At 38.5% G+C, this 24,286-nt stretch overlaps 1 protein-coding gene across 1 annotated transcript in view; it reads right to left on the reverse strand.

Moving 5' to 3' along the window:
* The window catches only part of LOC136264790 (uncharacterized), a 168,539-nt gene extending 146,828 nt beyond the window's left edge, over positions 1–21,711 (reverse strand). The window contains exons 1-6 of the mRNA XM_066059559.1: positions 21,706–21,711; positions 10,643–10,809; positions 10,421–10,589; positions 9,933–10,166; positions 7,331–7,420; positions 7,186–7,280 (exon numbers count right to left, since the gene is read on the reverse strand). Of these exons, the coding sequence (XP_065915631.1) occupies positions 7,186–7,280; positions 7,331–7,420; positions 9,933–10,166; positions 10,421–10,589; positions 10,643–10,809; positions 21,706–21,711 (761 nt within the window). The remainder of the gene's footprint in view (positions 1–7,185; positions 7,281–7,330; positions 7,421–9,932; positions 10,167–10,420; positions 10,590–10,642; positions 10,810–21,705) is intronic.
* Positions 21,712–24,286: the final 2,575 nt, after the last annotated feature.

Consider the following 24,286-nt stretch of genomic DNA (forward strand, 5'->3'; position numbering starts at 1 on the left):
AATATCCTATTCATTTAGTATAGACAATTCATTCGTGCAAACATGTTTACAATAATAAAAACATGCTTGTTCCAGTGCAAAACTATTGGGAGTGAACACACATTCACCTCTTTGATGTAGGGGCTCAGGTGACTGCGTACTGACTATAGTATGAAATTTTCTATTGTCATACTACAGTGTGGAGTTCCAATAGTACATAATAATACACCTTGTAATATGGCTAGTACATGCTATGCCAGAATAATTGCATTCTACAACTTCCGTTTAACTTTCTTTTTTTTTTTACTGCAGGAATTGTGAAACAAAGAAGCACTTGTGTGTATAGCGATTTGTCTGATTAAATATTTATATATTTAACACTGAATGATTATCACATACTGTAGGTAAAAAGATGACTTCTTATATAACTAAACTGTAGTTGAAACTCTCATTGTTTGTAGCTGAACTCTTTTCAGGGTGACTTGTTTCTAGCTGAACTCTCTACATGGTGATTTGTTTCCATCACAAATTTGTACAGGGTGATTTGTTTGTAGCTGGTTCTAGCTGATATCTCTACAGGGTGACATGTTTTTAGCTGATTCTCTATAGGATAACTTGTTTCTAGCTAATATCTCTACAGGGTGACTTGTTTGTAGCTGAACTATCTGCAGGGTGATTTGTTTGTAGCTGAACTCTCTACAAGACGATCCTTCTAGCTGATCTCTCTACAGGATGACTGTTTTCTACCTGAACTCTCTAAAGGGTGATCTGTTCGTAGTTGAACTCTCTACAGGGTGATCTGTTTGTAACTGAACTTTCTACAGGGTGATTTGTTTGCAGCTGAACTCTCTACATGATGGTTTCTTTGTAGCTGAACTCTCTACAAGGTTATCTGTTCATAGCTGAACTCTCTAAAGGGTGACTCGTTTCTAGCTGATCTCTCCACAGGGTGGTTTGTTTGTAGCTGAACTCTCTACATGGTGGTTTCTTTATATATAGCTGAACTCTCTACAAGGTAACTTCTTCTAGCTGATCTCTCTACAGGATGACGTGTTTCTAGCTGAACTCTCTACAGAGTGATCTGTTCGTAACTGAACTCTCTACAGGCTGATTTGTTTGCAGCTGAACTCTCTACATGGTGGTTTCTTTGTAGCTAAACTCTCTACAAGGTGACTTCTTCTAACTGATCTCTCTACAGTGCGATTTGTTTGTAGCTGAACTCTCTACAGGCTGATTTGTTTGCAGCTGAACAACTATCTACATGATGGTTTCTTTGTAGCTAAAGATAACTTCTTCTTCTAGTTGAAATCTCTACAGGGTGACTTGTTTCTAGCTGATCTCTCTACTGGGTGATTTGTTTGTAACCAAACTCTCTACAAGGTGATCCTTCTACCTAATATCTCTACAGGATTTCTTTTTTCTAGTTGAACTCTCTACAGGGTGATCTGTTCATAGCTAAACTATCTAAAGGGTGATTTGTTTGCACCTGAAATCTCTATGGGTTTGCAGCTGAACTCTCTACAGGGTGGCTTCTTTATAGCCGAACTCTCTAAAGGTAGCTTCTTCTAGCTGATCTCTCTATAGGGTAACCTGTTTCTAGCTGAACTATCTGCAGGGTGATTTGTTTGTAGCTGAACTCTCTACAAAATAATCCTTCTAGCTGATCTCTACTTGTTTCTAGCTGAACTCTCTACTTGATGACTTGTTTGCAGCTGAAATCTCTACGGGTTTGTAGCTGAATTTTCTACAGGGTGATTTGTTTGCAGCAGAACTCTCTACAAGGTAACTTCTTCTAGCTGATCTCTCTACATGGTGACTTGTTTCTAGATGAACTATTTGCAGAGGGATTTGTTTGTAGCTGAACTCTCTATACAAGGTAACTTTTTCTAGCTGATCTTTCTATGGGGTTTCTACCTGATCTCTGGATGAATTGTTTCTAGCTGAACTCTCTACATGGTGACTTGTTTCTAGCTGAACTCTCTATAGGGTTATCTGTTTGTAATCTACACGGTAATTTGTTTGTAGCTGAACTCTCTAAAAGATGATTTGTTTCTAGCTGATCTCTCTATAGGGTAACTTGTTTGTAGCTGAACTCTCTACAGGATGGTTTCTTTGTAGGTGATCTCTCTACAGGGAAACTTGCTAATAGCTGACCTCTCTACAGGGTGATCTGTTCGTAGCTGAACTCTCTACTGGGTGATTGAACTATCTACAGGGTGGCTTCTTTGTAGCTGAACTCTCTACAAGGTGACTTGTTTCTAGCTGATCTCTCTACAGGGTGACTTGTTTCTAGCTGAACTCTCTACAGGGTGATCTGTTTGTAGCTGAACTCTCTGCAGGTGTATTTTGTAGCTGAACTCTTTACATGGTGGTTTCTTTCTAGCTGAACTCTCTACAAGGTGACTTCTTCTAGCTGATCTCTCTACAAGGTGATCTGTTTGCAGCTGAACTCTTTACAGGGAGGTTTTTTTGTAGCTGAACTCTCTACATATAAAGTGAATCCTTCTAGCTGGTCTCTCTACAGGGTGACTTGTTTCTAGCTGATCTCTCTACAGGGTGACTTGTTTCTAGGTAAACTTGCTACAGGGTGTTCTGTTCGTAGCTGAACTCTCTACAGGTTGATTTGTTTGCAGCTGAACTATCTACATGGTGGTTTCTTTTGTAGCTGAACTCTACTTCTTCTAGCTGATCTCTCTACAAGATGACTTGTTTCTAGCTAAACTCTCTACAGGGTGATCTGTTCATTGCTGAATTCTCTGCAGGGTGATTTGTTTGTAGCTGAACTATCTGCAGGGTGATTTGTTTGTACCTGGACTCTCTACAAGGTGATGTCTTCTTACTGATCTCTCTACTGGATGACTTGTTTTTAGCTGATCTCTCTACAGGTGACTTGTTTCTAGCTGAATTCTCTACAGTGTGATCTGTTAACTGTTAAGTTTGTAGCTGAGCTTTATCTTGTTTCTAGCTGATCTCTCTATAGAGTTATAACTTGTTTGTATAGCTGAACTCTTTACAGGATGGTTTTTGATTGGTTGAACTCTCTTTGCGGTGATTTGTTTGTTCCACAGAGTGATTTGTTTGTTCTACAGAATGACTTGTTTTGTAGCTGAACTCTCTACGGAGTGACTTACTCGTAGCTGAACACTGACTTGTTTGTAGCTGATCTCTATATTCTAACCAACTTGTTTATATAGATGAACTCTCTACTGGATAGTTTCTTTGTAGCTGAACTCTCTACACAGTTACTTGTTTATAGCTGAACTCTCTTTAGTGTGACATGTAATGTTCTGAATCTCCAAAGCGACATATTTGTAGCTGAACTCTCTACAGGGTGACTTGTTTGTAGCTGAATTGTCTATAAGGCTAACTGTTTGTAGCTGAACTCTCTACATAATAACTTACAATGTAATATAATTCTATAATGGATTAAGTTATAAATGTAGCTGAATGTCCTATTAGGGTGACTGTTCTATTAGAGTATCTCGATTTCACATTTGCTACACAAAGTTGACTTTCGGATCATAACTCAGTGGTTTGTAATCCGATTCTTCTGTACTACTGTAGGGAGTTTCTATGATGATTATTCCAGCTACACACTGATTTTCAGCTCATTGCTTTAAGCAATTTGCCTGGTATGCGTGAAAACTAATAGTTTTTTATTAATAAAAATCGATCGAGTAATTGTGACACAAGTTGGGTTTTGTGTCATATCTCGATGGCCTTTATTTGGATTCCTTTCAAACCACAAAAAGGCACTCATAGCTGAACTAGCTGAACTCTCTACAAGGTGACTTGTTTTCTAACTGATCTCTCTACAGGGTGACTTGTTTCTAGCTGAACTCTCTACAGGTGATTTGTTTGTAGCCGAACTCTCTACATGATGGTTTTGTTGTAGCTGAACTCTCTACAAGGTAACTTCTTCTAGCTGATATTTTTACAGGGCATATTTGTTTGTAGCTGAGTTCTCTACAGGGTGATTTGTTTGCAGCTGAACTCTCTACATGGGAGTTTCATTGTAGCTGAACTCTCTACAATGTGACTTCTTCTAGCTGAACTCTCTACAGGGTGACTTGTTTCTAGCTGATCTCTCTACAGGGTGACTTGTTTCTAGCTGAACCCTCTACAGGTGATTTGTTTGCAGCTGAACTCTGGTTTCTTTGTAGCTGAACTCTCTACAAGGTAACTTCTTCTAGCTGATCTTTTTACAGGGCATATTTGTTTGTAGCTGAGTTCTCTACAGGGTGATTTGTTTGCAGCTGAACTCTCTACATGGGAGTTTCATTGTAACTGAACTCTCTACAATGTGACTTCTTCTAGCTGAACTCTCTACAGGGTGACTTGTTTCTAGCTGAACTCTCTACAGGTGATTTGTTTGCAGCTGAACTCTCTACATGGTGGTTTCTTTATAGCTGAACTCTCTACAAGGTAACTTCTTCTAGCTGATCTTTCTACAGGGTGATTTGTTTGCAGCTGAATTCTCTACAGGGTGATTTATTTGCAGCTGAACTCTCTACAAGGTGACTTTTTCTAGCTGAACTCTCTACAGAGTGATTGATTTTTTTGCAGCTGAACTCTCTACATTGTGGTTTCTTTGTAACTGAACTCTCTACAGTGTGATTTGTTTGTAGCTGAACTCTCTACAGGGTGATGTGTTCGTAGCTGAACTCCCTACAAGGTAACTTCTTCTAGCTGATCTTTCTACAGGGCGATTTGTTTGTAGCTGAGTTTTCTACAGGGTGATTTGTTTGCAGCTGAACTCTCTACATGGTAGTTTCTTTGTAGCTGAACTCTCTACAATGTGACTTCTTCTAGCTGAACTCTCTACAGGGTGACTTGTTTCTAGCTGATCTCTCTACAGGGTGACTTGTTTCTAGCTGAACTCTCTACAGGGGATTTGTTTGCAGCTGAACTCTCTACAAGGTAACTTCTTCTACCTAATCTTTCTATAGGGTGATTTGTTTGTAGCTGAATTCTCTACAGGGTGACTTGTTTCTAGCTGATCTCTCTACAGGGTGACTTGTTCCTGCTGAACTCTCTACAGGTGATTTGTTTGCAGCTGAACTCTCTACAAGGTTGCTTGATCTCTCTACAACATGACTTGTTTCTAACTGAACTCTCTACAGTGTGATCTGTTCATAGCGGAACTTTCTACTGGGTGATTTGTTTGTAGCTGAACACTTTGCATGATTGTTTCTTTGTAACTGAACTCTCTACAAGGTAACTTCTTCTAGCTGATCTCTCTACAGGGCAATTTGTTTGAGCTGAACTCTCTACATGATGGTTTCTTTGTAGCTGAACTCTCTATTAGGTACCTTCTTCTGGCTGATCTGACTACAGGGTGACTTGTTTGTAACTGAATTCCCTACAGAATAATTTGCAATGTAATATAATTGAGTAAATTATAAATGCAGCTGAATGCTTTATTAGGGTGACTGTTCTATTAGAGTATCTCGATCTTGCATTTGCTACACGTAGTTGCCTTTCGAATCATAACTCAGTGGTTTGTACTCCAATTATTCTGTACTACTGCAAGGACTTTCTATGATGATTATTCCAGCTACATACTGATTTTCAGCTCATTGCTCTAAGCGGTTTGCCTGATAGACACGAAAACTAATAATTTTTTATTATAAAAATCAATCGCGTAATTTTGACACAGGTCGGGTTTTGTGTCATATCTCCGTGGTCTTTATCCTGATTCCTTTCAAACCACAAAAAGGCACTCCTACGATGGTTGCTCCATCTACATCAGCGTTGAAACCGGGTCGGGTTATCCGGGTCATCCGGGTCATCCGGGTCACATTTTCTCCGGGTCATCCGGGTCTGACCCGGTTTACAATTTATCCGGGTCTGACCCGGATTGGATCACGTGAGAAACGAAATTGTTCGTTTGACGACGTGGAACTTATAAACGCTATCGCGTAGCTCTTTCGTGAGCCACGCCCACTTATCGCATTACCAACATATGCTCAGCCACGCCTATTTGTTAGTAAGTGCAGTATGTAGCACGAAACTGAGGGTATCTATGGTGAGGGGTAGCTATTGTCAGTAGGTGAAGACCTTTTTTTTTTTTTTTTTTTTTTGGTCTTCAACCTACAGCTAGGCTGAAGTTGCAATATTTACTCAACACGAATCAAACGCTCAAAATGTAGACTCGTTCGCTCACCCGAGACTAGCCGAAACACGTCTCGGCTTTAATTAATCCGGGTCACATCCGGGTCAATCCGGGTCACATCCGGGTCAGTGGGTCATCCGGGTCAGCAGTAGTGACCCGGTTTCAACGTTGATCTACATAACAATTTTAAACTGATTCCTCAAAGGAGTTTACCCTGTAGGCGTGACAGACCTTCGACCTTATTTTACGCAAATAATCGGTCATAACTCTGTGAATGTTCATCGGATTCCTACCAAAATTGGTACACAGATCCGCCTTAATGAGCCCTTTAAGTGTGCCAAATTTCAGCCCTATCCGAGCACGCATTCGTGTTTTATGGCGGATTTTGCGAAGTGTGCGAAATGAAGAAGTAGAAGAAAAAGAAGAAAAAAACGAAGAAATTAAAACGAAATTTTGTTCGCTTGTATCTGGAAATGGTTGGAGCGATTTTCTTCAAATTTGGTGTGTAGACTCCCCTTACTGGCCGGCACCTCTCTAGCAAATTTGGTTCCAATCGGGTAAGGGATCACAGAGCTACATAGGTATGAAAATTGCATTTTCTTTCTTCCTGTTAATATACTCACGGGTGGCACGCCGGCTTCTTGGGCCGCATGACACACTACCGTGTGTCTTGATCTCTCGTATCCCGGAAATGTCTGGAGTGATTTTCTTCAAATTTAGTATGTAGACGATTGGCACTTCTGTAGAAAATTTGGTTTTACTCAAATAAGGGATCACAGAGCTACATAGGTGTGAAAATCACGTTTTTTTCTGTTAATATACCCACAGTGTGGCATGCCGGTTTCTTGGACTTGATATGCCTATGCAAACTGAGTGACAATGAGCATTAATTCAAGTGTAGGAAATTATTTTTTTATGCATACTGTAAATGAAATAATCAACAAAAATTTCACTGTTTACAATCTGTCAGTGGCTGGAGCTAAACACAACATCTGTGACTCACCCTAACAACAACCCTGAAATACCTACTGCACATGCATGCAGCCTTCAAAAGCACAAACATGACAACAGCAGATATTCATGTAACATACCTGTACATAATTTCCTCCAAAAGTGGTTTCCAATGTTGGTCCTTCAGATCAACAGTCATAGGAAGATTACATTTTTCAAGAAAATCTTTTACAAACTGCAACACATGTTCATATTGCAATGAATGCACAAATAAATATTCTATACCTCGAAAGGTAAGATGATCAATTCCGTCAAAAGTATATGGAACTGTACAATACTAATTTCCTGTGTTACTTTCATAGCTCTAGTTTTGATCTACAGAATGTATAGAATTCAAAATGACAACACGTACATATTTTTAATGCAATGTTGTACTCGCAAGGGTATCAATCATGAGCATTACAGCCCTTGACTGTGAGGGTTTTGTACTATAACACCCAACACTCCATAGTTATGTGAGTCAAGCAAGCATCAAGCATTTGTTTGTTTAGTAGCATTGTGTATTATGAGTCAAGCAATATGAGCTCTTTAGCACTAGACCAAGCTCATTTTGTAGTTCCTAGCTAACATTTCTACTGTATAGACATGGCTACATATGTACGTGGCTAGCCAGCTAACACAATGCAGCTACTTACGTAACTGTTAATCACTTCCATTTTGTACAATGAAAACCAGATCAACTACAATTGTGCACATGTATATTTTCAAACAGATTAGATAGTTCAAAAGGTCAGTGTATTGTGTTTGAAGTACGTATCATATTCCACAACATTTTATTTACGGCTTCATCCTTGGCTTTGACCTCGACTTTAATTACCTTGTTAATTTATCTGACATCACTAGGTCTATGCCTGCAGCAATACACATCTCAACATTTATGCACGTATAGTGCTGCAAGGCATATTTAGCAGTGGGTTTATTATTAACAAATCACTTTTCCAGCTATAGAGAAAAGCTTTCATAGCAACAGTACAAACAACTTATAATATCAAGACACACGGTAGTGTGTCGTGCGGCCAAGAAAGCCGGCGATCACACCGTGAGTATATTTACAGGAAGAAAGAAAACAGCTTTTTCATGCATGCATAGCTCCATGGCCCCTTCTCCAAAGCACACTAGTTTTGCTTTATAGCTGTCCCCCAGGTAGGGTACACCACACAGCAAATTTGATTAAATTTGCAACAGCCATTTGCGAGATATGGACGTCCAAAATTTCGTTTTAATTTCTTCATTTTTTTCTTCTTCTTATGCCGTACGGGAGCTACGGGGGCTTCGATTTCTTTTCGCACACTTTGCAAAAATTGCTATAAAATGCAAACGTGTAACTCGATTACCTCGATCTTTGGCACAAATGAAGAACGTGTAACGATGGATTCACGTACCAAGTTTGTTGTAAATCTGAGTAATATTCAATGAGTTATGGACGTTTATTCACGTAAAAAAAGATCAAACTTCTGTCACGGCTACAGGGTAAACCAAGTATAGAAATAATTTGAAAATTGGTGTGTAGATAGGTTGATCATCGTAGCTGTGCCTTTTGATAGTTTGAATAGCAATAGAGTTACAGCGACAAAGTTATAAAACAAAAACAAAGCAAGTGTAAAATTGCGGATTGAGATACTCTAATAGAGCAGTCACCACGGGGTAAAAAAGGTGTGCAAAAAATGTCGAAAAGAAAACTTACCAGAGTTCGAACCATGGACCTCCATACCTAACACCTGCATCTTTAACCACTGAACCACTGCTACCTTGACTGATCACCTCACTTAATTTCTGCTTTATAAATGAAATTTCTAGTTGAAATCTGCTTATAATCAAACGTTTGTAATTTCATAGATCTACCAATAGAAGTACTAGATTGTTCTAGAACATTCTGTGTATGTTCTATCAGAAGTCCTCAAAAAAAATGTGCACTCTATTAGAGTATTACAATAATAATTATCAAATATTGAATTAAATCATGCAATGAAATACATTTATAAGTCTGTCTTCAATAATCATCATTGTATCTACATAGAAAAGAAGAAATGTGAGTAAAAACAAACCTCAAAGTCAGCCATAGGCTGGTTTTGGGGCCTTATAAAGTACAAAAAGGAGTGAAATCCACACAAAAACAGCCAAGCTGTGAAAAAATGGTGCGGCCTTAAAAAGCCTGGGTGAAAAAAGTTGTAAAATCAAAGGTGGCGGCCAAGAAATGGCTGCAATGATCTTAATGCTAAAAATTTTTAATAATGGCTGTGCATTGTTAAAATTTATTAGCATTAACATCATTGCAGCCATTTCTTGGCTGCCACCTTTGATTTCACAACTTTTTTCACCCAGGCTTTTTAAGGCCGCACCATTTTTTCACAGCTTGGCTGTTTTTGTGTGGATTCAATTTAGGCTTACAAAGCTGATTTTCTTATATAGCTAAGCATTGGATAAATTTCAGTGAATTACTTGTTGAGTACAAATGTAGCCTACCGAGCACATGCACAAGTTTGATTAACACTGTTGAGTGGAAATTATTGAGTATTTGAGCAGGATTGCTTGCACTTGAATTCAAGTGCAATGCTGCATTAAACCTGTACTGTAAGTATGTAGGTAGAGACAATTACACTATATATTACAGAAGAACTTCAGTTATCTGAACATAATCGAAAAAATCCATAATCTTAAAGTTGTGTGTAACATCACCTTAAACAAACACCTCTGCAAACAACAATTTTACTACTCTAATAGAATGCTCACCACTATAATAGAAAAATGATCACATTTGACATCAAAATAACTGAAGTTCAGATGACAGAAGTTTGGACAATTGAGATTCCACCATACATAAACTTACACAAGCAATGACTACTGGCTTGAACTTTCTAAGTAATTCTGCTGGTTTCAACTCTGTCCGTAGCAAGTTGTATAATGGAACTGCCTCTTTAGCCTTGATGTCAACATTTTTCACTAACAGTTCTAGCCACTTCTGTATTTCTGAATTGACAATTTCTGTAACATGACGCTTTTCTACATCTGATACTTCCAATTTAGATACAGCCATATAAATATATTCCAGAAACTTTAACACCTGTATAAATGTAATCATAATAGTTATATATGCAATGTTCAATGACACGCATGTGCGGTATGCATGATACATAAAAAAGTTAATGCAGCAAGTAGCACTTGGGTCCAATACTAACACAACACTTGGTATCAACTCTACTAAGTATAACTATTAGCATCTTGGTTGTCTACTTCGTGTTGTATTTTACAGCAATTATAGCAAATAATGCATATGTAATATAGTTGTAAAATTTCCACATTTAATTGAATGCATACTTCTCTGTAAGCTCCAGATTTTGTACCATCTTTGCATACTCTCCTCCAGTCCATAAGCTTGACATTACCAAATATCTCTGTATAATTAGTTCTCATCGGTGGCAAAAAGCGGCGCAAAAAATGAATGGGACTCCATGGAAGATAAGCTTCTGCAGCAATTAGTAACTCACTATATAATTACAAATATTGCAAACTCAAAATAATAACAAGTTCTGAACTTACATGATGAGCTGTACATGAAGGTTTTTCACCTTTACAGGGTTCAAAAATAGACCTAAGCTAGAAAATTCCATACAGCATTCCTTTGACAACTTCAGAGCATTAAATAGCCCAAACCCATCAGCAAATTCTTTTACAGCATTAATTGAAAATGTCAGTCCATTTTGTATCTACACAATGGAAATATTCACATCATATCATTCTTGAAAGTAAAATCTAATCCAAAAAAGCTAAGCTGTAAAAAAAGTGTGCGGCCCTCAAAAAGGCTATGGTGAAAAAAAGATGTGAAATCCAAGGTGGCGGCCAAGAAATGGCTGTGATGGTAGGTTAATGGTAAAAATTTTAATAACGACAATTCAGGTGAATTTTGTGCCAATTGACCAAGCGGCACCAAATTCACTGAATTGTTGTTATTAAAATTTTTACCATTAACCTACCATCACAGCCATTTCTTGGCCGCCACCTTGGATTTCACATCTTTTTTTACCATAGCCTTTTTGAGGGCCGCACACTTTTTTACAGCTTGGCTGTTTTGGATTAAATTTCACTTCTTTTTGTATTTGCATACCCCAAAGCCGGCCTATGGCCGGCTTTGGGACCTTTTTAACCTATATTTTTTTCTTTGCCACAGGAAGAAGAAAAGATGAAGCAGCTATACTTTAGATATTTTATCAGTAAATGTACAAATTATATATATAATACATTTATCACATAACTCTCCATGGTGGTTTCTTTGTAACTGAACACTCTACAAGGTGACTTCTTCTAGCTGCTCTCTCTATATGGTGAATTGTTTGTTGCTGAACGATCTACAAGGTAACTTCTTCTAGCTGATCTCTCTACAGGGTGATTTGTTTGTAGCTGAACTATCTACAAGGTAACTTCTTCTTGCTGATCTTTCTACAGGGTGATTTGTTTGTAGCTGAATTCTGTACAGGTGATTTGTTTGCAGCTGAGCTCTTTAAAGAATGGTTTCTTTCTAGCTGAACTCTCTACAAGGTAATTTTTCTAACTGATCTTTCTACAGGGCAATTTGTTTGTGGCTGAATTTTTTACAGGGTGATTTCTTTGCAGCTCAATTCTCTACATGGTGGTTTCTTTGTAGTTGAACTCTCTACAAGGTAATTTCTTCTAGCTGATCTTTCTACAGGGTGATTTGTTGGTAGCTGAATTCTGTACAGGTGATTTGTTTGCAGCTGAGCTCTTTACAGAATGGTTTCTTTGTAGCTGAACTTTCTACAAGGTGACTTCTTCTAGCTGAACTCTCTACATGGTGGTTTGTTTGTAGCTGAACTCTCTACAAGGTGACTTCTTCTAGCTGATCTTTCAACAGGGTGATTTGTTTGTAGCTGAACTATCTACAAGGTAACTTCTTCTAGCTGAACTCTCTACAGGTGATTTGTTTGCAGCTGAACTCTCTACATGATGGTTTCTTTGTAGCTAAACTCTCTACAAGGTAACTTACTCTAGCTGATCTCTCTACAGGGTGATTTGTTTGTAGCTGAACTATCTACAAGATAACTTCTTCTAGCTGATCTCTATACAGGGTCACTAGTTTATAGCTGGACTCTTTATATGGTGGTTTCTTTGTAACTGAACTCTCTACAAGGTGACTTCTTCTAGATGATTTTCTACAGGGTGATTTGTTTGTAGCTGAACTCTCTAAAAGGAAACTTCTTCTAGCTGAACTCTCTACAGGTGATTTGTTTGCAGCTGAACTCTCTACATGATGGTTTCTTTGTAGCTGAACTCTCTACAAGGTAACTTATTCTAGCTTATCTCTCTACAGGGTGATTTGTTTGTAGCTGAACTATCTACAAAATAACTTCTTCTAGCTGATCTCTATACAGGGTTATTTGTTGGTAGCTGAATTCTGTATATAGGTGATTTATTTGCAGCTGAGCTCTTTACAGAATGGTTTCTTTGTAGCTGAACTCTCTACAAGGTGACTTCTTCTAGCTGAACTCTCTACATGGTGGTTTGTTTGTAGCTGAACTCTCTACAAGGTGACTTCTTCTAGCTGATCTTTCTACAGGGTGATTTGTTTGCAGCTGAACTACCTACAAGGTAACATCTTCTAGCTGATCTCTCGACAGGGTGATTTGTTTGTAGCTGAACTATCTACAAGATAACTTCTTCTAGCTGATCTCTCTACAGGGTGATTTGTTTGTAGCTGAATTCTGTATAGGTGATTTGTTTGCAGCTGAACTCTCTACAAGGTAACTTATTCTAGCTGATGTCTCTAAAGAGTCACTAGTTTGTAGCTGAATTCTCTCCATGGTGGTTTCTTTGTAACTGAACTCTCTGTACAAGGTAACTTCTTCTAGCTGATCTTTCTACAGGGTAATTTGTTTGTACGTAGCTGAATTCTGTACAGGTGATTTGTTTGCAGCTGAGCTCTTTACAGAATGGTTTCTTTGTAGCTGAACTCTCTACAAGGTAACTTCTTCTAGCTAATCTCTCTACAGGGAGATTTGTTTGTAGCTGAACTCTCTACAGGTGATTTGTTTGCAGCTGAACTCTCTACATGATGGTTTCTTTTTAGCTGAACTCTCTACAAGGAAACTTCTTCTAGCTGAACTCTCTACAGGTGATTTGTTTGCAGCTGAACTCTCTACATGATGGTTTCTTTTTAACTAAACTCTCTACAAGGTAACTTCTTCTAGCTGATCTCTCTACAGGGAAATTTGTTTGTAGCTGATCTCTCTACATGATGGTTTCTTTGTAGTTGAACTCTCTGCAAGGTAACTTCTTCTATTGATATCTCTACAGGGCAATTTGTTTGTAGCTGAATTCTCTACATAGTGGTTTCTTTGTAACTGAACTCTCTACAAGGTAACTTCTTCTAGCTGATCTTTCTACAGGGTGATTTGTTTGTAGCTGAACTCTCTACAAGGTGACTTCTTCTAGCTGATCTTTCTACAGGGTGATTTGTTTGTAGCTGAACTCTCTACAAGGAAACTTCTTCTAGCTGATCTCTCTATAGGTGATTTGTTTGCAGCTGAACTCTCTACGTGAAGGTTTCTTTTTAGCTGAACTCTCTACAAGGTAACTTCTTCTAGCTGATCTCTCTACAGGGAGATTTGTTTGTAGCTGACCTCTCTACAGGGCGATTTGTTTGTAGCTGAACTCTCTACCTGGAGGTTTCTTTGTAGCTGAACTCTACAAGGTGATTTCTTCTAGCTGAACTATCTCTTTCCATAGTTGCATGAACTCCCTACTTCTAGCTGATCTCTCTACAGGGTGAATTGTTTGTAGCTGATCTCTCTATAGGGTGACTTGTTCTAGCTGATCTCTATACAGGTTACTTGTTTCTAGCTGATCTCTTGAATTCTCTTCAGGGTGACTGCTCTATTAGGATGACTGCTCTATTAGAGTATCTCAATCTCGCACTTGCTACACCAAGTTGGATTTCGTGTTATAACTCCGTGGCTTTAAGTCTGATTCTTCTACACCATTGAAGAGCCTTTCTAAAATGATTACTCCATCTGTACAGCAATTTTCAAAGCATTAGCCCAAGCGGTTTATCTGGTAGGCGTGGCAAACAGTCATTTTTTTATTAACCAATCTCGATTGCATAATTGTTACACACTGTTGGTTTTTTCATTATATCTTCCTGGTTTTTAGCTCGATTCCTTTCAAACCACAAAAGGTTTGAGGTTTAATATTTAACCTATTCACCCACCCATTTTCAGCTTCTTCTCATACGCGGTTTACCCTGTAGGCGTGACAACATATTGGTGTTATTTTTAGTGAATAATCGCTCATAACCCTTTGCCTATTTATCGTATTCCAGCCAAAGTTGATGCCGAGATGCGACTTTATATCCCCCTTCTGTGTGCCAAATTTAAAGGCAATCGGATATGGCGTTCGCGTTTTATAGCAGTTTTTGTAAGTGTGCGAAGAGGAAGAAAATTAAGAAGAAAAAAAAAACGAAGAAACTAAGCCAATTTTTGAAGTCGCATATCTCGGGAACGCTTGAAGCGATTTCTCTTAAATTTGGAATGTGGAGTACTGAAGTCGGAGGGAGTGTCCACAGCAAAAATCGTCTTGTTTCATCAAGGCAGCACAGAGCTACGGAGGTGCGAAAATTGCATTTTCTTTCTTCCTGTCAATATACTCACGGGTGTTGCGCGCCGGCTTCTTGGGCCGCACGACACACTACCGCGTGTCTTGATTCAAGACATAAATATATACACACATGATGTACAACATTCAGTGCATTAATTGTAAAATAATGAACATCTTGATAATACTGTATATAGTAATTAGATTCTAACTTACATTATGTGTATACATAGTAGATGTAAAATAGGCTCTAAATCAAGACACAGGGTATGTCGTGTGGCCCAAGAAGCCAGCGTGCCACCCATGAGTATATTAACAGGAAGAAAGAAAACGCAATTTTCACACCTATGCAGCTCTGTGATCCCTTATCCGATTGGAACCAAATTTGCTACAGATGTGCCGGCCAGCTAGGGGAGTCTACACACCAAATTTGAAGAAAATCGCTCCAGCCATTTCCGAGATACGAGCGAACAAATTTTCGTTTTAATTTCTTCATTTTTTTTCTTCTTCTTCTACTTCTTTTTCATTTCGCACACTTCGCAAAATCCGCCATAAAACACGAATGCGTGCTCGGATCGGGCTGAAATTTAGCACACTTAAAGGACTCATTAAGGCGGATCTCTGTACCAACTTTGGTAGGAATCCGATGAACATTCACGGAGTTATGACCGATTATATGCGTAAAATAAGGTCGGAGGTCTGTCACGCCTACAGGGTAAACTCCTTTGAGGAATCAGTTGAAAATTGATATGTAGATGGAGCAACCATCGTACGAGTGCCTTTTTGTGGTTTGAAAGGAATCGGGATAAAGACCATGGAGATATGACACAAAGCCTGACCTGTGTCAAAATTACTCGATCGATTTTTATGAATAAAAAAAACTATTAGTTTTCGTGTCTACCAGGCAAACCGCTTAGAGCAACGAGCTGAAAATCAGTATGTAGCTGGAATAATCATCATAGAAAGTCCTTGCAGTAGTACAGAAGAATCGGATTACAAACCACTGAGTTATGATTCGAAAGACAACTACGTGTAGCAAATGCAAGATCGAGATACTCTAATAGAACAGTCACCCTAATAAAGTATTCAGCTGCATTTATAATTTACTCAATTATATTACATTGCAAGTTATTCTGTAGGGAATTCAGCTACAAACAAGTCACCCTGTAGTCAGATCAGCCAGAAGAAGGTACCTAATAGAGAGTTCAGCTACAAAGAAACCATCATGTAGAGAGTTCAGCTCAAACAAATTGCCCTGTAGAGAGATCAGCTGGAAGAAGTTACCTTGTAGAGAGTTCAGTTACAAAGAAACGATCATGCAAAGACTTCAGTTGCAAACAAATCACCCAGTAGAAAGTTCCGCAATGAACAGACCACACTGTAGAGAGTTCAGTTAGAAACAAGTCATCTTGTAGAGAGATCAGCTAGAAGAAGTCACCTTGTAGAGAGTTCAGCTGCAAATAAATCACCTTGTAGAGAATTCAGCTACAAACAAATCACCCTGTAGAAAGATCAGCTAGAAGAAGTTACCTTGTAGAGAGTTCAGCTACAAAGAAACCACCATGTAGAGAGTTCAGCTACAAGAGTTCAGCTGCAAACAAATCATCCTGTAGAGAGTTCAGCTACAAACAGATCACCCTGTAGAGAGTTCAGCTACAAAGAAATCATCATGTAGAGAGTTCAGCTGCAAACAAATCATCCTGTAGAGAGTTCAGCTATGAAAAGATCACCCTGTAGAGAGTTCAGCTATAAGAAGTCATCTTTTAGAGAGTTCAGCTACAAAGCAACCACCATGTAGAGAGTTCAGCTGCAAAAAAAATCAATCACTCTGTAGAGAGTTCAGCTAGAAGAAGTCACCTTGTAGAGAGTTCAGCTGCAAATAAATCACCCTGTAGAGAATCCAGCTACAAACAAATCACCCTGTAGAAAGATCAGCTAGAAGAAGTTACCTTGTAGAGAGTTCAGCTACAAAGAAACCACCATGTAGAGAGTTCAGCTGCAAACAAATCACCTGTAGAGAGTTCAGCTAGAAACAAGTCACCCTGTAGATAGAAACAAATCACCCTGTAGAGAGTTCAGCTAGAAGAAGTCACATTGTAGAGAGTTCAGCTACAATGAACTCCCATGTAGAGAGTTCAGCTGCAAACAAATCACCCTGTAGAGAACTCAGCTACAAACAAATATGCCCTGTAGAAAGATCAGCTAGAAGAAGTTACCTTGTAGGGAGTTCAGCTACGAACAGATCGCCCTGTAGAGAGTTCAGCTACAAACAAATCACCCTGTAGAGAGTTCAGTTACAAAGAAACCACCATGTAGAGAGTTTAGCTGCAAAAAAATCAATCACTCTGTAGAGAGTTCAGCTAGAAGAAGTCACCTTGTAGAGAGTTCAGCTGCAAATAAATCACCTTGTAGAGAATTCAGCTACAAACAAATCACCCTGTAGAGAGTTCAGCTATGAAAAGATCACCCTGTAGAGAGTTCAGCTATAAGAAGTCACCTTTTAGAGAGTTCAGCTACAAAGCAACCACCATGTAGAGAGTTCAGCTGCAAAAAAAATCAATCACTCTGTAGAGAGTTCAGCTAGAAGAAGTCACCTTGTAGAGAGTTCAGCTGCAAATAAATCACCCTGTAGAGAATCCAGCTACAAACAAATCACCCTGTAGAAAGATCAGCTAGAAGAAGTTACCTTGTAGAGAGTTCAGCTACAAAGAAACCACCATGTAGAGAGTTCAGCTGCAAACAAATCACCTGTAGAGAGTTCAGCTAGAAACAAGTCACCCTGTAGAGAGATCAGCTAGAAACAAATCACCCTGTAGATAGTTCAGCTAGAAGAAGTCACATTGTAGAGAGTTCAGCTACAATGAACTCCCATGTAGAGAGTTCAGTTGCAAACAAATCACCCTGTAGAGAACTCAGCTACAAACAAATATGCCCTGTAGAAAGATCAGCTAGAAGAAGTTACCTTGTAGGGAGTTCAGCTACGAACAGATCGCCCTGTAGAGAGTTCAGCTACAAACAAATCACCCTGTAGAGAGTTCAGTTACAAAGAACCACCATGTAGAGAGTTCAGCTGCAAAAAAATCAATCACTCTGTAGAGAGTTCAGCTAGAAGAAGTCACCTTGTAGAGAGTTCAGCTGCAAATAAATCACCTTGTAGAGAATTCAGCTACAAACAAATCACCCTGTAGAAATATCAGCTAGAAGAAGTTACCTTGTAGAGAGTTCAGCTACAAAGAAACCACCATGTAGAGAGTTCAGCTGCAAACAAATCACCTGTAGAGAGTTCAGCTAGAAACAAGTCACCCTGTAGAGAGATCAGCTAGAAACAAGTCACCCTGTAGAGAGTTCAGCTAGAAGAAGTCACATTGTAGAGAGTTCAGCTACAATGAAACTCCCATGTAGAGAGTTCAGCTGCAAACAAATCACCCTGTAGAGAACTCAGCTACAAACAAATATGCCCTGTAAAAATATCAGCTTGAAGAAGTTACCTTGTAGAGAGTTCAGCTACAAAGAAACCACCATGTAGAGAGTTCAGCTGCAAACAAATCACCTGTAGAGAGTTCAGCTAGAAACAATTCACCCTGTAGAGAGATCAGCTAGAAACAAGTCACCCTTTAGAGAGTTCAGCTAGAAGAAGTCACATTGTAGAGAGTTCAGCTACAATGAAACTCCCATGTAGAGAGTTCAGCTGCAAACAAATCACCCTGTAGAGAACTCAGCTACAAACAAATATGCCCTGTAAAAATATCAGCTTGAAGAAGTTACCTTGTAGAGAGTTCAGCTACAAAGAAACCACCATGTAGAGAGTTCAGCTGCAAACAAATCACCTGTAGAGAGTTCAGCTAGAAACAAGTCACCCTGTAGAGAGATCAGCTAGAAACAAGTCACCCTGTAGAGAGTTCAGCTAGAAGAAGTCACATTGTAGAGAGTTCAGCTACAAAGAAACTACAATGAGAGAGTTCAGCTGCAAACAAATCACCCTGTAGAAAGTTCAGCTATGAACAGATCACCCTGTTGAGAGTTCAGTTAGAAACAAGTCATCCTGTTGAGATATCACCTATAAGTATCACCTTGTAGAGAGTTCAGCTACAAACAAATCACCTGTAGGGATTTCAGCTGCAAACAAATCACCCTGTAGAGAGTTCAGCTACAAAGAAATCATCATGTATAGAGTTCAGCTGCAAACAAATCATCCTGTAGAGAGTTCAGCTATGAAAAGATCACCCTGTAGAGAGTTCAGCTATAAGAAGTCACCTTTTAGAGAGTTCAGCTATAAAGCAACCACCATGTAGAGAGTTCAGCTGCAAACAAATCACCCTGTAGAGAATTCAGCTACAAACAAATCTCCCTGTAGAGAGACCAGCTAGAAACAAGTCACCCTGTACACAGATCAGCTAGAAGAGGTTACCTTGTAGAGAGTTCAGCTGCAAACAAATCACCCTGTAGAGAATTCAACTACAAACAGATAACCCTGCAGAGAGTTCAGCTAGAGTCAAGTGACCCTGTAGAGAGAATCCTGTAAAGAGTTCATCTACGTACAAGCAGATCACCCTGTAGAGAGTTCAGCTACATTTCAAGTCACCCAGTAGAGAGGCCAGCTGCAAATTATCCTGTGGGAATTAATTGACATGTAATAAATATATGCAAGAGTTCATAATATAATGAACTCTTGATATATGCATTACATATATAATTTGTACATTTACTGATAAAATCAGAATGAGTTAAAGTATTTATAAAATCTACTTCATCTTTTTCTTTTTCCTGTGGTAAAGAAAAATATATAGGTTAAAAAGCCCCAAAGCTGGCCATAGGCTGGCTTTGGAGTATACAAATACAAAAAGAAGTGAAATCTAATCAAAAACAGCCAAGCTGTAAAAAAAGGAGTGCGGCCCTTGAAAAGGCTATGGTGAAAAAAGATGTGAAATCCAAGGTGGCGGCCAAGAAATGGCTGTGATGGTGGGTTAATGGTAAAAATTTTAATAACGACAATTCAGGTGAATTTTTGTGCCGCTTGGTTCACATCTTTTTTCACCATAGCCTTTTCAAGGGCCGCACTCCTTTTTTTACAGCTTGGCTGTTTTGATTAGATACTACTACCTGCTATAAAGTAGCAATGATTGGTTGTAGACTATAAAGATCTCCAACCTAAATGTTCAAGTCTTATTAAACCAGGCATGTGCCTACAACTGACTTTGGCTGGCTGTGGGAAAGCACCTGGTTCACTGAAATTGTGTGTGTGTGCGTGCGTGCGTGCGTGCGTGCGTGCGTGCGTGCGTGCGTGCGTGCGTGCGTGCGTGCGTGTGTGTGTACCTACCTGCCTATCAACCTATGTTTGTCCATACGCACCCACATTTGGAAAATTGTTAAATGGTAAAAGCAGCTTACATACAAGAAGTAAAAGTGAAATGAATTCCATATTAATCTTCTGCACAGGTAAACTGTGGTTTCTTTTTAGCAGGGTGTGGCGACTCTCCTCAAAGTTTGTGAATTACTTCCCTTCGAGTTTTACAAGTGTTTAACAACTGAAAAAAATTGTGCAGACCTAGTAGAATAGTCTATCCCTTTGAGCTGAAAGGAGCAGGTCCCTTACATAAATATGAAAATGAAAAGCGAAGTTTTGAGGTTTGTTGAGAGAATTTGTGGCAAAAAAAAACATGATAGTCAATGAAACAGTTTAGATGATACTTCTGTACGTAACATGGTGTGAAAGCAGTTTCTTTACCAAGCTCTTCCTTAGCAGTACATAGTAACTTAATTGAAGAATTACAAAAATTTCATGAATTATGAAATCCGAAACAGTTAAAGTTAATTAACCCTTAAACCTACAGCTGTTTTATAAAACGCAAGCACTGAAAATGCATAATCCAGTAAACTGGATCCCATGCATGCCTTGTAAAACTAAACTCTATAACACAAAAACTGTTAAAGCTATCTAAAAATGACAAACACCATCTTACTCACCATTAAATTTTGGTTTGAATGGTCTCATATTTCGTTGCATCCATCTAACCTAGAGATACTCGCTTCACTTTGAAAGAGTAAAAAAACAATCCTTCCATCTTCCTTCTTCACATAACAATAAACAAAGGGCCATAACTCGGCCGTACTTTGTCGTATGGACTTTTGCTTGGTGTCATGTTACTCCTCATGTGATGGTGATTAAGTTGATATATAGATATCATGTGATAACATCACTGTCAAACAACCAAAATGACGATACCAAGTGGAAGGACTCAAAATGATTCAGCACGTCATAGTGGGTGAGTTCCTTGTTTGTGTGTTGAAAGTTTATATACTGGCAGATAGCTTACTATTTGCCAATTAATAAACTGTTTTTCGAAGCGATCAGATAAACGCTTCATGAGATATGCTTGTTTGTAACCACCCATGTAGATTGGCAAAAGTATTATGTGTTTTCAATTTGTTTTTTATCAAATCCAGTTTTCTGGATTATACGGGTTTAAGGGTAAATTATGTAACACTTTCACACCTCAGATCAAAGGAGCCGCCCAGGCTACATTTCGTATGTAGCCCAGCTAGGGCTACATATGAAATGTAGCCAGTCTACAACTGGGCAGTGATTATATAGACGTTGATGCTGAAATCGATTGTGGGGATCAATCAACACTCACATGATTAGGATGCACGACTTGGATTTCGCTATGAAAACCACTCAAACAGAGAGCGTTTTGTTATCCTTGCTATCCTACAAGTTGAAAAATGTTGGGCTAAGGTGAAAACTAGTGGTAAAGCTTATTCATCGATCGTTTCCACACATTTTTGAATACGGACATGCCCCCATCACGAAGCTACTACTCTGCACAGAATAACCACTCTACAAGCAAGCTTACCTGTCTAAGCCTTTAGTGAACTGCGTAGTTTTTCCATAAACAATTCAATAGTAGAGCTGGACGATATACCGGTATTGCTAGTAATCTGTGATATTTAAGTCATACCGGTTTTGATACCGCCTGCTTTTTTAAATACCGCCATACCGCCATACCGTCTGGGCACTATGGCCTCCCTGTGGGCTTGTTTTATCCCATATTTAGAAGGAAACCAGACATGTGACAATGTTTGTAGGCAGGTGCTGATGTAGTCAGCTAACCAAACTATGTAAACAAGCTTGTTTGTGGTAATTTGTACCTGAGGCTTGCTGAGCTACCATGGGTATTTGGTGTTTTTGTTGAGGTAAATGGCAGTTACTTTAATATCAATGGCTTTTACATTAATACCGTGATATTTAGTAATACCGTGATATTTAGTAATACCGTGATATTTAGTAATACCGTGATATTTAGTAATACCGTGATATTTAGTAATACCGTGATATTTAGTAATACCGTGATATTTAGTAATACTGTGATACTTTTTATGGAAGGTATACCGTTTGCTATTTTTCAATACCACCCAGCACTATTCAATAGCACTGATTAAAACATAAAACTCGTGTAACAAAAATTCTCCGTGATATCTCTAAGATATGTCTGTTTATCATAACCAAACATAACCAGAACGTACTAGCTGCTGACCCATAATCAAAAATTTTAGATATACATATATAATACATCCAGTGGTTGCACTCGTATTGGCTTGGGTGATTGATTGCCCTATACAGGCTATCAGCCTAATAAGTGTTATATATTAGCTGTAACATGGGGCATTCGGACTTTGCCTGATATGTATGCCCTTTGCCCTTGGGCCGTGCAGTCGGGCATACATGTCAGGCAAAGCCCTCATGCCCATGTTACAACTATTACATGTATTATTGCAAAACTAAAAACCTGTTGGCTAAAGTAATATGTAGTTAGTTGATTCCAGATGAGTTAGCTAAGTGGTACCTTGTTTTAAAAAGTAGCACAACATCAACTTGCATTACACTGAGCACTATAAAAATTGCTGAAAATATTAAATGCATATTTCATACTACATAATAGCAATTACTATAATTTACAGTAGTGAACAAAAATAATGCTCCTGTTCCACTGGCATTTAATGGTTAATACTTGGAATCTGTAAGTGCTAGCATTCATGAACACTAAAATTGTACTCAAAAAGGTGGTAACTTGTGTTTTTTCTGAGTAAACAAGCTATGATTTGATACACCAGTTACCATAGAACTGTGGTGATCTATGTACCAGGTGAGCAATTATATGGTTTGCTATTGTGTATTCCCACTGTATACATTCTAACAGATTTATTGAGACTGCCTATAGTGAGGTTTACACTGACCAGCTATTACAGAAGATAACACCACCATACACACAAACACTATAGGAAGGGGTTGTTCATCCATTTCTGTATCATACAGTACGATATTGTATAGTAGGGGTGACAAAGGTGTGGGTGTGGTCCACAAAAATAAATCAAGCAAAAATCATCTTTGCAAATCCTTCATGGCCACTTGACAGCATTGGTCATGCCTTCAGAATGACCCGAAACATTTTCGACCAGGTGCTATAATTTTTTTTTGTAAAATTATTTTCGCAAATTTTCTACTGCCTCACTGCCTCACTGCTGATGCATTCATTCAAACGTAGCAGAAAATTGGCTACAGCTACAGCCTTACTTCTTTCTTTGAATTTCATGAAGATAAAACCTTTAGTATTTTAAATATTCTACAATGTATGCGCTATTGTCTTGGTGATTTTCCTTTGATCCTTCTTTATCGTGGCCATCGCTCATCAGTAGGGCTTCCATAATCATACTGGTACATTACGCAGTAATATATTGAAATACACATGTTATTGCACTAAACTTTTAGAATACATTTGTGATTTTGACGTTTGGTTTATACATTACCTATCGTACGTCGTAAACAAAATACACACGTAAGACATCTTGTTTAGTATTAGTGTGTTTGTTGTTAGCAAAGTTAAGTGGATAGACTTACCTGCTTGTGTTTCTAAACACATTTCTTTGCGACTAACACATTCTTCACTAGCTATTACAGTATGTTACATAATTGTGTGTGAAAAAAATACGGCAAACTATATAGCAATGTGTAAGTAAATAAATAAAGTTTATTCAGTAACAATGTTAAACCGATTCGGGTCATCCAGGTTCTGCTTTACAGATTATTTGGGTCTGACCCCACGTGTTAAATTAAATGTGGACGTGTTACTACACGTCATAGAGTAGCTCTGCTTCTTTCGTGAGCAACTCCCACTAACGTAAATTACTGTCTGTAGACATACCCATTCATCAGTCCATAGGTATGCACAAATCCATGTCCATTATTGTCTGTAGAGCCACGTCCACTGATCAGTTGTTATTGTATGAGTCATAATCTAGTATAATCGTGCTGTGATTAACTCTTTAAAAATACTGTAACTAGTTTTGTGAAAAGCACGCTATTTAGTGGTCACGAGCTTGCAAAAAAACTTCACAAACAAGTATCAGAAAAAATTAGAAATTTTAAATTAGAGTAGGGACAGTGCATAATGTTGCAATAAAAAGTACTGAAACAAACTGGATCGGAGTAGTATGTAATGTCCAAATACTGTAAAGCAATAAGAAGTGAGTATCCCTACTGTGCATTGAGTGTAGCACAGTAGGGATATTCACTTGTTATTG

The sequence above is a fragment of the Dysidea avara genome, chromosome 8 (genome assembly GCF_963678975.1).
Source record: "Dysidea avara chromosome 8, odDysAvar1.4, whole genome shotgun sequence".
NCBI classification, from domain to species: domain Eukaryota; kingdom Metazoa; phylum Porifera; class Demospongiae; order Dictyoceratida; family Dysideidae; genus Dysidea; species Dysidea avara.